Source organism: Mugil cephalus, chromosome 1 (assembly GCF_022458985.1).
Source record: "Mugil cephalus isolate CIBA_MC_2020 chromosome 1, CIBA_Mcephalus_1.1, whole genome shotgun sequence".
Taxonomy (NCBI): Eukaryota; Metazoa; Chordata; class Actinopteri; order Mugiliformes; family Mugilidae; genus Mugil; species Mugil cephalus.
In genome coordinates, this window is record NC_061770.1 from 52,902 (window position 1) to 70,463 (window position 17,562).

The 17,562-nt window shown below is 38.4% G+C and overlaps 1 protein-coding gene across 6 annotated transcripts in view; it reads right to left on the reverse strand.

The window, feature by feature from the left end:
- Positions 1-2,690: 2,690 nt before the first annotated feature.
- rtel1 (regulator of telomere elongation helicase 1) overlaps positions 2,691-17,562 on the reverse strand; it is a 99,917-nt gene continuing 85,045 nt past the window's right edge. For all 6 annotated transcript variants that reach the window (XM_047608782.1, XM_047608764.1, XM_047608753.1 and 3 more), the window contains 5 exons: positions 11,343-11,553; positions 10,813-10,950; positions 6,177-6,281; positions 3,988-4,173; positions 2,691-3,898 (listed from right to left, as the gene is read on the reverse strand). In XM_047608782.1, the coding sequence (XP_047464738.1) occupies positions 3,780-3,898; positions 3,988-4,173; positions 6,177-6,281; positions 10,813-10,950; positions 11,343-11,553 (759 nt within the window). In that variant the 3' untranslated portion in view covers positions 2,691-3,779. The remainder of the gene's footprint in view (positions 3,899-3,987; positions 4,174-6,176; positions 6,282-10,812; positions 10,951-11,342; positions 11,554-17,562) is intronic.

Consider the following 17,562-nt stretch of genomic DNA (forward strand, 5'->3'; position numbering starts at 1 on the left):
AACATTCCGATTGGATTAAGGTAAGTACTTTGACTTGGCCATCCCAAAACATTAACTTTGTTCTTCTTTAATCATTCTTTGGTAAAATGGCTTGTGTGCTTAGGTTCATTGTCTTGCTGCATGATCCACCTTCTCTTGAGATTGAGTTCATTGAAAGACTTCCTGACATTTTCCTTTAGAATTCCTTCTGCATCTCCAGATGCAGCAAAACAGGCCCAAACCATAATAGTAGCCCGACCATGTTTCACAGATGGGATAAGGTTCTTATGCTGGAATGCAGTGTTTTCCTTTCTCCACACGTAACGGTTTTCTGTTAAATCAGAAAGTTCTTTTTAAGTTTCTTATTTTGGTCTCATCCATCCACAAAACATTCTTCCAATAGCCTTCTGGCTTTTCCACATGATCTTTAGCAAACTGCAGACGAGCAGCAATGTTCTGTTTGGAGAGCAGTAGCTTTCTCCTTGCAACCCTGCCATGCGCACCATTGTTGTTCAGTGTTCTTCTGATGGTGGACTCGAGAACATTAACATTAGCCAATGTGAGAGATGCCTTCAGTTGCTAAGAAGTTACCCTGGGGTCCTTAGTGATCACGCCAACTATTACGCGCCTTGCTCTTGGAGTGATCTTTGTTGGTGGACCACTCCTGGGAAGGTTAACAATGGTCTTGAATTTCCTCCATTTGTGCATAATCTGTCTGACTGTGGATTGGTGGAGTCCAAACTCTTTAGAGATAGTTTTGTAACCTTTTCAAGCCTGATGAGTATCAACAACTCTTTTTCTGAGGTCTTCAGAAATCTCCTTTGTTTGTGCCATGATACACTTCCACAAACGTTGTGAAGAGCAGACTTTGATGGATCCCTGTTCTTTAAATGAAACAGGGTGCCGACTCATACCTGATGTTTTAGGCCGTATTTATGCAGAAATATAGAAAATTCTAAAGGGTTACAAAACTTTAAAGCATCACTGTAAATATTCTCAAGAAATAACTTGGATGCTTTCAAGTCAGCCATTAGCTCTAATTCATGGGATGAGTTTCTCTTGCTGAAAGAAGTAGACAAAGCTTATTACCTATTTTTAGTATTCGGCTGTAGATACTTCCTTTCCCTGCAGGACATATTGAGGAAGGTATGTCCCTTAATTTATTCCTTGGCTTATCTGACTTTAAACTACAGTTTTTTGTTCCCATTCATTAACTATTGTAACGTTGTCTGGCCAGGGACCCACCCTACATACCTCAACAAATTACGTATAATACAAAAGAAATATCTTAGATCAATATCCCACTCAAACAGATATGCTGCGTCTGCACCCCTCTTATTGAATAATTTAAATCCACCATCGAGATCTATGTCCTCTCATACTGCTTTTAAAAAGAATTTGAAAAATGATCTATCATCTACCTGAACCCTCACTCATTCTTTTTTAATGTTTTGATGTTGATGTTTTTGTTTTCCCTTTGTTTTCACACTCTAATTGTTCAATACATTGCATTTGTAAATAGCGAATTACGAAATACATCTAAGAGACCATATCACAATCATTGGATGAGAATTAAAAGACTGTTTTTCTTACTGATCTCCCAAAACTCTCCTAAAATGATCGTCTTCTTTCTTTTTTTCTTTTTTTTGAAAAGAAACTTCCACTTTGGAGATCTGGCATGGAGTTGAGGTATGGTGGCGCCACATAGAAGGCACAAAAAGTTACAGCGAGCATGTACAGAGACACCATGAGGGCACTAATAATGGGTTTAATGCGCGCAGATTTCGGCACTAATATAATCCCATAGAAATGCTTAAGAAATGAAAGTTTACTTTACTACATATTTTCGATGAGTTTAATACTTTTACTCTGATACACTTTTTATGTACTGCAATGTTACAATTGACCTTTCACAAAACCAAACCCCCAAACGGTTATTGACCGAACATACCACCTAGCTCAACTCGAGGGTAGTGAGGATACTACGAAAACCTGGCTTTAGGGGGCATTCCAGTTGAAAATTCTAACTTGGTAATTCTGATTTCTGAGTACAAATTACCCTTAATCCTAACCATTGTAACCTGTCCTTGTACTGCTGCTACAGCCAAAGGAATTGTGAGTGTCCTTTAGACTTAACATTTGAAATAATATAAACAATGAAATTCAAACTTTTGACCGCTTTCTTTAATAACCACATAGTAGTTACAGAGTACTTTAACTTTCAGCACTTGAATAGTAAATATTCAAAAAACTACTTGCAATATGGTGCGTAAAGAACACCTCAACTCCTACTCAAGTCACTTTTGATTTGATAGAGTACTTTTAGAGTAGAGTACTTATACTGGTGAAGGGTAGTAGTAAAGTTTGGCATAGGTTTGGAGTCGCTGGCCCACTTGACATGAAATTTCAACATGCAATTATCCTATTTTTTACATTTTTGAAAAATAAATTAATTATACATTAATAATCAAAATGGGTGTGCTATTTTAATTATAATTTTCATAAATAAGTGGTTCCTCCCACCGTCCATAGACGTGCTTGTTAGATTCATTGATGATTCTTGATTGAGCGTAGGTGTGAGTGTGAATGTTGTCTGTCTCTCTGTGTCCAGGGTGTACCCCCGCCTCTCATACAGTGACAACTGGGATCGGCTCCAGCCCCCACGACCGTTGTGAGGATAAGCAGTTACAGAAAACAAATGAACAAATAAGTGCATGTCAGCAAGAAGATTTTTAATACAACATGAATTTTTGTCATCAAAAAACTGATTGACGAGAGACACCAGCGGATATGGAGAGAATGTCAAATATCCAACCTAAAACATCATTACAGCATAGCCTGATGGGTCATTTATTTTAACACTGCTCAGTTAAGATGTTGAGATGATTGTGGAGCCATATAGCTGTTAATTTTAGTGACGCATTCATGGTGGCATACATTGCATACATTGCATTCAGCTTTGTCAGTTTAACCAAACCTAGCATCCTCAACGCTATACTGAGGGCTATACAATAGAAACACATGGGTATCAAGAATATTTTATGAATTTAATTAATTAAAACATGGATACATTTCCACTTTCCACATCAATACATTATACAATTTTAGTTCAAAAACCTGTCCCAAATGTCTGCTCTGCTTCATCTGCTCCCCACACAGTAAAAAATTAACTTCAGTGTTGTCAGTTACAGGTTAGGTTACTTTGAAATGAGTTCAAATAGCTGGTTCATTTCATTCAGTTCCTCCCATCTACAGCCACATTCTAGCTTCTTTGACTGTTTGAGGAAAAGCTGGAAATCTTGATTTTTGTGTTCAAAGGAGTAGAAACTGAAACTGAAACCAAGCAGTAATAGCAGTAAGGTATCATGGGTGTCAGAAGTCTGGTTAAACATTTTCATCTCCAATGTTTGTCAAACAGCTACAAATCAAGCAAGCAAAACGGCTGGCGAGAACAGAACATGCAGTTCCTTCCAGATTACTATTCTTAATACTCTGGAGAATAGACAGCATTTGTCCTGTGTTGGACTGTTGTAACACCCTACATTTGCATAATGCAAGCATGTTTGTACATGCCCAGACAGACAAATAGACTTTCCAAGTTAATATCGGAAATGATGCAATTAACTGATTATATATTTTCATCTATTTGTTTATGTACACTTGTGTTATTAATAAAATATGTAATAAAAATTTGTGAATTAATTCATTTCTGATAATTGTGGTTATGGTTCTCCATATGAGGATTTCATACATGGCACAATAAAATTCCCAAACACATGTTCCTAATACTGACCTTCACCTTAACGTGGTTCTTCATTTACCACAGGAACATCAGAAGTGGAGAGTGGCGTACCTATCAGAGCGTCCAACATCTCACTGTACTGCTTCTTATGGTAAGGACGAAGTACCATGCCAAATCCTTAAGAAAAGAAAGACAGAGGAAAAAAATCAGTTGAAACCTCAGACAATTACTACTGTAATTAAATTCACTTATTTGAACAAACTTACTGACTAGAAGGTTGAAGTTATGATCTTTCTCTGTGAACAGGCTCACCGCTTTAGTCACCAGGTTTTCATAGTTGTCTGTCATTTTGTAATTGTGAATGGCCTGAAACACTTGAGCAGATTTTTCCGCTCCAAGGGCTTTTTTCACATCAGAAAGGAAGACGGCGTGGACACTGTTTGGTGCCGAACCTGATGCACAAAGTTCACTTTATATTTAACAAAACATAACATTCACATTTACATATCACTGGCTTAATAGTATAAGTGCCTAAGTTATTGTTTGATTACAGTATCAATAAAAATACCAGTGTGCTTGATAAAAATTACATTTCCTCTTGTTTTCTGAAAACGGTCAAATATGGCTTAGGCAATTATGCTATTAGGCTAATGATATCTAACACATCTACATTATTCTTACAAAGATGAGCTGAAACAAAACACACTAACAGATATGATATCTCTTAGTCTGAGTATTTCTGGACACATAGTGAAGAGGCAGTGTGGAAACCATGGTTGAACCATGGTTGAACCATGTTCAAAATAATAGCAGTTCAGCATCACTAACCAGATCGATCGCTGATTTTGATAGAAATTATATAGAAATAATATACCAGTAAGTGTAGTAGAGTTAAAGAAAATCTGTACAGTCATGACATGCATGCTGGTGATTCTATGTAATTTAATCATTAATTGGAAAATTATAGTGTGGAGTAGAGATCAATATATATATAGGGCCGATATTTGCGTTTTTACTGGTATCAGCATCAGCTGAAAAATTCAGTGGTGTAAAAAAAATCGGGATACCCTTAAAATTTAACGCAGTCAATGAAATATTTGTGGAAAATTCTTTTTTTGTGTTTCAAACTGTGTGGCTGCATTAGACAGACACAAACAAATACAAAGGAAATTTATTTTGTTTACAAGAAAAACAAAATTAAATTCTTCACAGTTTCAATATGTCAGTTCTCAACATTGTCAGTATCAGAATCAACAAGAATGTCCTCAAAACAGATCACAAAATAAATAAACCATCACATCATCAAATGAATATTTAGTACTTCTGCCATTAGCACACAGTGGAGCTCTAATCCTGACTGGTATGCTACAAAAACAGAGGTCACACACTCTAATATTACATTGGACCACCGTGAACTTTGATCACAGCACTTCAAACGGGTCTGCTGAAGCATTGTTTCAATAACCCTCTGCAATGACACAAGATTTATTTCCTCCCAGTGTTGCATTAATTATTCATCAAGATCTATTGATGACGGGAGAGTCTGAGCACTGCAGAAAACCTTCTCCAGCACACCAAAGATTCTCAGTGGGTTCAGCTGACCTCATTCTTTGGGCATAATGCAACTGAACCTAGACCTAAGCAACTGCAGCAACCCCAGATCATAGCACTGCCCTCACAGGCTTTTCCAGTAGACACTAGGCATGGTGGATGCGTCACTTCATCTGCCTCTCTTCTTACCCCGATTCCCCATCACTCTGGAACAGGGTAAATCTGGACTCATCAGACCACATGAGCTTCTTCCATTGCTTCAGAGTCCAATCTTTGTGCTCCCTTTCAAATTGAAGCTGTTTACCGTTTAGCCTGATTGATTAGTGATTTTCTTAAGTCTACACAGCTGTTCAGTCCCAATTCCGTGAGTTCTCGTCGCATTGTACATGCAGAAATGCTTTTACTTTCAGTATTGAATACAGCCCTGAGTTCTACTGTTGGTTGATTTCAGTAAACGTTTCAGTAATCGCCGATCACAATCAATCAGGACTTTTGTCTGACCACATTTTTTCCCCGAAGAATACTTAAGACAGTTCTTAAGTAGTTTCTGCAGTCTCCTTAGATGTTTTCTCTGCTTGATGCATGCCAATGATATGACTCTTCTCAAACAGACTAACATCTTCTCCTGAACCCCAGGATGTGTCTTTTGACATGGTTATTTAAGAAATGGGAAGGTAAATGAGAAGCTATTCATTACATCAGTTGGCGTTAAATAACTTGTTGCCAGTTGAAAGGTAATAGTCCATGCAGTAATTATCGAATAGGAGACTCATACCTATTTGCTTAGTTAAATCCAGGTCGAAGCTTTTTTTTTTTTTTTTTTTAGCCAGGCAGTGAATGACATATACAGTTGTCTGTAAATGGCAAATGTTAAATCAAAAAGTAAAAGCATGGAATCTCATACCAGTCTGAGGTTTTCTTAGTCCTTGCTTGGTCAGGTGCCATCCTCCTTTGTTGAGCTGCTGTGTATTCAACTGATTGTCTTCAACTAGCTGTCTCTCTGTAACTTCTAGAAAATTAAAACTACAGTTATTGTCCTTCTTCTTCTTTCCACACACACACACACACACACACACACACACACACACACACACACACACACACACACTATGACTATTAAACACTGAGAGAAAAATATACAGTATTGGCAGCTATGACAAAAATCCAGTAGTTTCCTCCCAGTTACGTGTCCTAAAGGATGGAGAGGGTGGTGGACATTGTTCATGATGGACTGAGTTTGTTTAAGGTCCACTGACGTCAGGGACTCCAGCTCTGTCCCTACCACAGAGCGAGTCTTCTGTATCACTTTGTTCAGCCGCAAAATGCCCTTCTTCTTAGTGCTGCCTCTGACTTTGAGTTGTAGTTCAAGTCTGAGGTGTACAGGGTTAACAGGACAGGGGAGAGCACAGTCCCCTGTGGTGCTTCAGTGCTGCTGACAATAGTCCCAGATGTGCAGTTCCCCAACCTGACAGACATTTCTGTCTCTACATGGTTGTGCATTTACAATTTTCCTCTGCTCTCTGTATCGCACACGGCACCCCAATGTGCACACATATAAGTGAGCACACTCCCACCAGCAGACAGAGAGCTTGTATCGGAAATTATGTCAGTCAAAAATAAAAGCATATTATTTCTCTTTTGTTTGATTGGGTTCTCTTTGTCTACTGCTAGGACTTTCACCAAAATATGCAGATGTTTTGAGTCATTTTTCTGCAGAAAGAGGTCCAGCACTGTAATTGTTCTTATTGTTCTACCTTGTTCTATCTGACCCCCTGCCTGCACTGTGGGTCTACGAACAGAGGATTGGGAGGGCTCCAGGACCTGATGGTGTGTCACTGTCCTGCCTTAAAGTCTGCGCTGACCAGCTTCCTCCTGTCTTCAGAACAGCACCATGGAGTTGTGTGAGGTACCCTCCTGCCTCAAATGCTCCACCATCATCCTGGTCCTCAAGAAGTCCCATATCACAGGATTAAATGAGTAAAGACCAGCCACCCTAGCGTTTGTAGTCATGAAATCCTTTGAACGGCTGGTGTTGGCCAACCTGAAGGACATCACTGACAGGAGGCAGCAGGTGAGACTGGGATGTTTCACATCCAGCACCCGGACTCTCAGCACTGGCGGCCCTCAGGGGTGTGTTCTCTCCCCACTGCTCTTCTCCCTTTAAACTAATGACTGCACCTCTGGGGACACCTCTGTGAAAGTCCTGAAGTTTGCAGATGACACCACCGTCATTGGACTCATCCAGGACGGGGACGAGTCTGCATACAGACGGGAAGTAGATCAACTGGTCCTCTGGTGCAGTCAGAACCACCTGGAGCTAAACCCACTCAAGACTGTGGAGATGACTGTGGACGTTAGGAATCTACCCCTCCTCTTACCATCTTAAACAGGACCGTCCCTACAGTGGACTCATTCAGGCTCCTAGGGTCCACAATCTTACGAGACCTGAAATGGACCTCCCACATTGACTCTGTTAGAGAGAAGACCCAGCAGAGGTTGTACTTCCTGCGTCAGCTCAGGAAGTTCAACCTGCCCCAGGAGCAGCTGATCATCTTCTACTTTGCAATAATCCAATATGTCCTGACTGCATCCATCACGGTCTGGTTTGGATCTGCCACCGGACAGGACAGGGACAGACTACAGAGACACTCAGTTCTGCTGAGGGGATTATTGGCACTGAGCTTCCCTCCATCCAAGACCTGTACCGGTCCAGGGTCAGGAAACTGGCCGGTAAAATCTCCACTGACCCCTCACACCCTGGACACTAACTATTCAGACTCCTCTCCTCAGGCCGGCGCTACAGAGCACCATATGAAAGCCACCTGGCACAAAAACAGTTTCTTTACCCCCAGGCTGGTGCTCTGATGAATTCTGAGCAGTCACCGAACACATGACTGTTCCCAGTAACTCTCATTCCATTTTTTGTACATACTACTGTTCATGTTCATATTCATGTTCATATTCGCTCTATATACTATACAGATGTATATACTATTTTTTTAGAAATCTATTAATGTTGTACAGTTTTTTCAGTTTTTTCATACGTTCTATTTTATGCTTATTCAAGTGTTGTTTTTTATTTTGTCGTGCCACTGAGCAAAATGACCGAAGTCAATGTATGTTATCACACTATCTGGCTGACTGTCTACTGTGGGTTTTAGAGCATTCAGTTGCTCAGCTCCACGCCTTTGGAACATTCTCCCACCTTACATTCAAAACAGACAATGACATGCTTCAAATCCAGACTCAAAACACATCTTTTTAAAATAGCTAAGTGAATTTAATCCGCTTTCCCTCTCACCTAATTTTTATATATTCTTAAATCTGCTTTTATTTTTTATTATGTTGCATTGTATGTTTTGTTCTTCAAATATGTATTATGTGTATATGTGTGTGTGTGTATGTGTGTGTATATATCTTTTTTTTTTCTCCGCAATTTATATATGCAGTTTTATGTAAGGTCACCAATAAAATGTTTATTTTATTATTATTATGATAATTATGATCATCTGACCACCATCTGCTTCATCCTCCGCAAAAATGGGTCTCTCAACCCTCCTTCTAGTCATTGGTTCAAATGCGTAAGCTACTGGGTTAGTTGAGAGAAAAATTTCCATTTCTGCTTTGTCCTCTGACAGATTATCTCCCTAAACTGTATCTTCTTCAATAGCAGCCAAAGCAACTAACCAATCCAGTGACGTAGAAGATACAGTAGATTATAAACATGAGATACTATTGTATAGCTCTTTTTTTTGGTCACTAAGTTTTATTTTCTATGCCTGTACATGTTTGTGCATGTGTTGTGTGTATATGTGTAATCTTCATTCACTGATATGGACTGAGTTATGAATTATGGGTGCAGCGCATTGGCAACTATATTGCAATTGTGTGTACTTATTATTCTTCCACCGTTTTTTGCTGGCTAACTCTACCCAAAGTTCTGAAGTAATATAAACAATATTATATCAAAACGTGCGTCTCGATCAGAAATGTTGTGCTATGACTTTTCTAAGAGATTCTTCCCACGGGGTGGGAATAAACAACAAAAAAGTTTTTTTCCCCCCATATAAGTGAGAAGCCCTTAAAAAAGGGCAACATTCCGAAATGACTTGCTTTGCTTAATGATTACTAGGCCATGCTTTAGAGTAGAGAAATGATTCAAAGTTTGGACGAGACACAACAAGTGAAGTGAAAATTCCACAAAACGATGTGGGATTCTGTAGCCACACTCCAACTTACACTAACTTTCCTCAAATTTCACAAAAAAAAAAGTCCTTTAAGTACTCTAGTGGCCACATTCTTTGAGGTACAGAGAGAAAAACTACATTATAACATAGGCATTTTGGTGTGTGTCTGATTCCTGTAGGTTTTGACTGCAAGCTCAGCTGAGAGCGGAATGCGCTGAGAACTTTTCTAATTTTTTCCCCATTTGTGTGTAGGTGATAATTGGGTCCCATTTTTTGGACGAAAATACGTGGGCATACTCGTCTCTCTCTCTCATCACAGCAGCCACAATCTTCACATTACATGCATGGAACAAACAAAACAAATGAAAAGGACCCTCAACTCAGTGTGTTTTACTTGACTTTTCGGTCCCGAGATATGTGCATTTGTTTGGAGGGCAAAACCCAGGGTACAGGAGAAATACCTATGGGCTGTGTTTAGGCAGCTACGCTCAGGCAGCAACTGTTGGCCGTGGTAGCCATGGCAACAGAACCTTGACCTTCTGTCCTGAAAACCACTTGTCATGGTTTTTGGCCATTTTTGTTTTTGTGCTGCTTTTATTTAGTTTGTTTCCGGACTTTTCATGTTTGGCTGTGGCGTTCGGTGGAGTGGCTGTCCGTTGGTGTATTCAAGTGAGCAACTGCTAGCGTTGTCCATGCCCGTGTCTAGTAGAAGGGGAATTATTCAATTTTTATACTGTTTAACTGTTTTATATTGTAATTAGTTAAAACAAACATGTTTATTTGCCTAAAATATTTGTCCTGTGTTTTATCATAATCATATTGATGATCACTCATGTCACATCATTGAAGTTACTCAGTGATCATGACATTTCAAGCAAAAAGTATCGGCAATACTAGCCCTGTATTTACTTGGACTCTGCGGACAGATGGAGATTCGTTCCTGAATGTTGGGGTTTGCATCCACAGTGGACAAGGCAACACCATGAGACAAGCTCCAAGCAAGAGTTCAAAGAACTGGATCACCTTGGACACCGATTTGCCTACTATTTTGTACATTTGTTCATTAATTCTGTACATTTTTTCCTTACATTATGTTATGTTGTTTTATTTTACTAAATAATAACTTTATTTTACTTTTTATTTTATTTTAATATGATTTTATCTTTCTGTTTATGTGTGTTTTGGTAGTGGTTCTTTTATGTGCAACTAAGCTACTGTGCCTGAGCAATTTCCCTTGAGGATCATTAAAATCTATCCAAGGTCTAGCCTATTTCAAAACTTAAAAACTTAAAAAAGCACTACTACCACAAGAATTAATAATAATCATTTAAAGAAAAATGCTACGTTTCATACCGCTCTGCAGTATCATTGCTTTCTTCTCTTCCTTGGACAGTGAGTGATCAGGTTTGTATCCACATCCCTGCCCAGTCAGCTCCTGGCATTTCTCATCAAACCTCTTTTTGTGATGCGGACGTATAAACTGGTAGAAGCCTGTGACACATCATCTGTATTAAAATGAACTCCAAACAATATGTAAGTGCATTCTGTAGTACAGGCACTGGAACCCAACAAATTACAGTAGTCTGAAAATGTAGTGCATTTACAGTACAGTAGTGTTTAGGCCTGTTGTATTGCATAGTAAAGTTCAATTTGTACATTGTATATTTAACCACAACAATAAAAAAAAATGAGAAATAAAGAACAGAAGAAAACTACAGTCAATATAAGATAAACCTAAGTGTGGAAGTCCTTTATGAATCTGTGCGTAGCTGTGCTCTGAAGCAAATTCTGATTGCTCAAACAATGTTGAGATTTTGTGATGTGAAAAAAGAATGTGTGTAAACATGTAGACAGCTGGCTAGTGATTAGAGCAGGTGGCTTACTGCGGAGCAGATTGTGAGTATTAGTGTCTTCCGTTAAGACACTTGTCTCATTCAGCAGGACATCCAGGTTGTCTGTGCTCTTGTAGGTCTGGAGAGCCCGGACCATGCAGTCAAAGGTTACCTGGCTCAAAGACTTCTTCATGTCTGCCAGAAAGTTCTTAGCTCTGCTTGCTTTCCATTCCTCAAACACATCCTCAGACACATCCAGCTTCTTCAAGAACGATGGAGAAAAATACATTGCTCAAATTTACCATGTACACTAAAATATTTTTACACAAACAGAAGATCACATTGGATTTGTCTATAGGTTATAGAATCAAGAACAGAATGATTTCACCCCCTACTGTGAATTTAGATTGAATGGACATGTCAAACTCAAGGCCTGTGATAATATTTTATATCTATTTGAATTGGCAGTCAGGTATTATGTGTGTGTCTGTTTGGCACAAGGTAGGTGTGTCCAGGTTGTTCAATCAGCCCCCCTTCCCAACCTAATTGACAAACTCAGTTTCATGGTTGCCATGACAACCATACAGCGTATTGGTAGAGTATGGCAGCGCGGTAAAGCTACATCAGTCCATATGGTCGGTGATCCATAAAAGCTCAAGCCAGAAGCATTAGAGCACTAAATGTAATGATGGGCTTGGCTCACTAAAGGGAGCCGGCTCTTTCGGCTCCCAACTTGCTCCTCAAATTTTTTTTTGTTGTTTAACAATTAATTTATTAGCAAATTATGTGTGTATTTGTATGTTAAATCAATGTTTATTATTAAATGATTATTAATTTATTCAATTGCTTAGAATATTAAATGATTATATAAATCTTATTAACTGCATACATGTATAATACATAATTTAATAATATATACATACATGTATACATACATACATTTATATACATATATACACACATATATACATACATATACATATATACATATATACACACACACATATACATACATACACACACACACATACATATACACACACGCACATACATACATACACACACACACACACATACATATACACACACGCACATACATACATACATACATATACACACACACGCACATACATACATATACACACATATACACACACACACACACATACATACATATACACACACACACATACATACATACATATACACACACACACACACATACATATACACACACACACACACATACATATACACACACACACACACACACACACACACACACACACACATACATACATACATATACACACACATATACATACATATACACACACATACACACACATACATATATACACACACACACACACACACACACACACATACACACATATAGTTATACCAGGTAAGCCCACTACTTTCGTTTTATTCTGGTGTCAGCTCAAAGTGTCCATAACAGCGAATTCATACAACATACAGATGATGTCAGTAAACCATACTGTAGACTATTAATCTCACAATGACACACAATTGCATCTACACAACTGTAGATCACATTATTACTCTAAATTGCAAAAAAAAAAAATTTAATCAGATTAATCACAGGGTTGCTGTGGATTAATTTCGATTACTCACGATTAAATATCATTAATTCTTAATCCATATTAATCACGTTTCATTTTGGATGAGCAAACAGACTCAAGAAAGAATGGGATATATCTGCACTTAAAGTGTTGATTAAACACTCAACAAAACAACTTGAAAAAACAGAGTTGCTTTTTGTCTTTTTTTTTAAATCAAAATTTGTCCACATTAATGTGTCCCTGTTGCTACTAAGACAAAATAACTTGACATTGTCCAATGAGAGGAGAGCTGATTGGTTCTTATTTCCAGTGTCTCTCAATGAACAGTGGTAGCAGGAGTGGACACATATTTGCAAGCCAGCATTGCCAGCTTGTCTTTGTCTTGATTCATTAGCCAAGTGCTAGCAGAATCTCTGACTAACATATGTTTGGTGTTAATGTGCTATTTTAAGCTGGAATTGCTTCCGTGAAAAGAAAACTCCTTCCTGCAGAGTGTGCATAATACTTTATGTTAGTCCACTGTTCCGTCTTGTTTTTTTGTACTGAAATGTCCTATGTAGAGGACGAGCATGCTGTTTAGCCTCTTCCATCTTTATCGGTTGGTTCTACTGCCTGTCACTTAAAGTTTTTAATCAGATTAATCATGATGATAGATTAATCCAAGTTAACACATTCATTTTCACAGCCCTAGTTATTATTATTATTTTCTACGATTTTTAAGACATTTGTTTGGAGTAAGTGTAGCGGCGTTGTACTCTCAGTTTTTGGCGTTGTGTGATTCAAAAGAGGAAAGACATCGCTGTTGGCAATCTTACTGTTTATTTACAACACTGGACGACCTGGCAGAGGGATTAATAATACAATTAGTCCCAGTTCTTTTTGTTTTCCTCTCTCACACATATATGTCAGGGAGACAGCGATTTCCGAATGCTCAACTAGTTTTAAAATGAACTTAAATTAACATAAAAAACGTACCTGGCAGAGGGATTAATAATACAATTAGTCCCAGTTCTTTTTCTTTTCCTCTCTCACACATATATGTCAGGGGGACAGCGATTTCCGAATGCTCAACTAGTTTTAAAATGAACTTAAATTAACATAAAAACCGTACCTGACAGAGGGATTAATAATACAATTAGTCCCAGTTCTTTTTCTCTCTCACACATACATGTCTGAAAAATGTAAAACGAAAAGAAAGTGCAGGTTAGCTAATACCGTGTAGCACTAGCCATTTTACAAAAAAAAATAAGAGAAAAATACTGTGAAAAAGGACATGCTCAAACGTTTTTTAAAAGAAAAAAACAACCTAAACCACCCCTTAGCACTGAAATTAGAGCAATTAATATGAAACAATGGTAGAGCTCATAGCTCGCGCACCTACCAGGGAGACAGCAAGGTCCGAATGCTGCTACCCCCCGGGGTGCATGACCCTAATCTACAGGGGTTCTGCATTTAATTGCAATAAGATAAACAAGTGCCCGTGTTGTGTTATCAGTTTATATACAGCAAGTGGAATCACTACTTCTTACTCTCCATCTTTCAAACAAGTGACTTCGCTTTTGATGATGCATTCAGAAATCTAGGAAATTCTATATTCCAACTCAGAAATTTCATACTTCTGATATCATAGCGTTCATGTCACAGGTTAACTCTTTCCGCTTTCCAAAACCCAGCCACACCCTACTTCTAATTGGCTAGTGATGTTAGTTTGGAGAGGAAAAGCTGCTTCACTCTCATTCCACTGGTAGGTGAATTGAATTGACTGCATGAATCTGACAATATCCCACATAAACATTTTTTAATCGCAGTGCCGGAATACTTTGAGCCCTGCGTATTGTACATCTAGGGAGATATAATAATAATTGTTTTTAACAGTCCACCTATTTTCTGCATGTGTGTTTATAGGCCTCCCAAACATGGCCCCTCTTTTATTTCATATTTCTCAGAAATTCTTTCCATTATCCACACCAAATTCAATCAGATTATTATTTTAGGTGATTTTAATATGCAATACAATAAATCAGACTCCCTTGCAGCAGATTTTTTAAATGTTCTTAACTGTATGAATGTTACTCAACATATCACTCAACTCACCCATATCAAGAGACATACACTGGACCTCGTTATTACCTTCGGCCTGTCAACACACATCTCCTCTGTTTTAGATTTTGCTTTTTCTGATCATTTTTGTGTCTTTTTTTAGTGTCAGTGGTTTTAAACATGATGATGATATTCCAGAGGGAACTGCGAGGAGGTGCCATCTTACTGCTGAGGTGGCTGCTAATTTTATTGATATTTTAAGTGACATTCCTGCAGACTTTTTACCCTCGTCTTGTGATTTTATTGTAGATAGTTTTAATAACAAATTAAAAACAGCACTTGAAAAAGTCACTCCATTAAAAACAAAAAAAACTCACCTGCAACCCGACACTTCCATGAATTAATGATGAAATAAGACAATTAAAAAGAAAGTGTCGGGTTGCAGAGAGGAAATGGAGAAAGGACACATTACAAATAAACCTCCATATTCTAAAGTCTGAGCTAAAAAACTACAATAAGGCAATAAAGGAAGCAAGACGGGCACATTTTTCAAACAGTCATTTTTCAATCAGTGAAAACCATAATAACTCCAGAACACTTTTTTCTATCGTCGACAGACTAATTAACCTGGTCTGGCAGGATGTCAACAGACTCCAAATGTGAGGAGTTTGCAGCTCACTTCAGCAGTAAAATAAAAACTATTAGGTCAGCTTTTAGTCATTCTCATTCTTGTTTTATTACAGCTGAACCTGTTTTTATGTGAGGAAACACTGGATAGTTTTGTCCTGGTTGATGCTAAGGTGCTGGAGAAAGTTATCTCTCAATTAAAACCAGCAACCTGCTTTTTAGATTAGCATCTACATCATTTTTTAAATCTATTTGCAATTTTTTAGCTGAGGATGTTTTGAATATTTTAAATTATTCTCTTCAGACTTTGGTTTTCCCAAGTGCTTTTAAAACAGCCTTGGTCAGACGTCTTCTGAAGAGGAATAATTTAGACATTGAAATGATTGATAATTACAGACCAGTGTCTAATCTGCCATTTTTAAGTAAAATTTTAGAGAAAGTGGTTTTTAACCAGTTGAATGATTTTATGAAAACTCACAGTTTGTATGAAACTTTTCAGTTGGGTTTTTGGACAAATCACAGTACTGAGACTGCCCTGATCAAGGTTTTAAATGATATCCGAATAAACATCGACGAGGGGAAACTCTCTGTCCTGGTTCTATTGGATCTGAGTGCAGCATTTGACACGGTAGACCACAATATTCTAAGCAGACTGCACAACATGATCGACCTCTCAGGTACTGTTTTTAACTGGTTTAAATCCTACCTCACTGGCAGACAGTTTTATGTTTCTATAGATGAACACTCCTCATCTAAGAGATTCAAACTAGATTGTGGTGTCCCCCAAGGCTCAATTTTAGGTCCAACACTTTTTAATTTGTACATACTGCCTCTTGGTGAAGTCATCAGGAGACACGGAATAAGTTTTCACAGCTATGCTGATGATACACAGCTATACATCACCGTGTCTCCTGATGACCCAGGACCGATTGATGTCCTTTTTAACTGCATTTTAGATATTAAGACATGGATGGCAGAGAACTTCCTACAGCTCAACCAGGAGAAAATTGAGGTTTTAGTTATTGGTCCTGAGGCTCAGAGAGAGAAACTTTTACCAAAACTGCAAACAATGTCTGTGTCTCCCTTGTAACAAGTAAAAAACCTGGGCGTTATTATTGACTCTGAGCTTGGTTTTATCCCTCACATTAAAAACTGGATTTTACCACCTCAAGAACATAGCCAGAGTTCGCCCGTTTCTCTCTCTCTCTCGAGCAAACACGGAGATGCTGATGCATGCTTTTATCTCTAGTCGTATTGACTATTGTAATGCTCTCCTTTCTGGTCTTCCCAAAAACACATAAATCCTTTACAACTACTTCAAAACTCAGCAGCACTTGTGCTGACAAGACCAGAAAGAGAGAGCATATTACACTTGTATGGTCGCCTGGTCTGGGGTTGTCCCTGCCGTGTTGTCCTCTCACTCAGGGCTTGTGATCAGCTCCTAGTGTGGGCGGTCCTCTGTGATGGTGCCTCCTCACTAGTCCGTCCGTGCTCAGCCATGTCATTCCTTTTATCAGTGCTTGCTCTATGTGTAAAGCTCCTTGGGCTGCAGTTCATTTGTACGAAAGGTGCTATATAAATAAAGTTGATTTGATTTGATTTGACATACACACACATTTGGACAGATATGCAATACCTCTACAGCCAACGCCTTCGTCGCTTTTACCCCCCCACTGTATCAAAGCGGGTCCACGACCAGTGCCTGGTGGCTGCAGGAATGGATGGCTGCTTGTTTGCACTGGGTTTTATCCACTCACGTACCCCCCTTTTTTGATTGATTGATTGATTGATGTGAAACTAATAGATGGTTTAGCAACAACATTTCCTACTTAGTACAATTACATACAGTGGCTGATCTCTAAATGTCACTTTCATCATCTTACTGATGTCTAAAAAAGACATCTTTTGTTTTCTTATACTTACATAAACTAGTAATAAGTTGTGGTAGTTTCATTTATGCTAGCTTTAGGGATACATCAAATTCAACATGTTCATGGCAGTTAAATAATATAAAACAC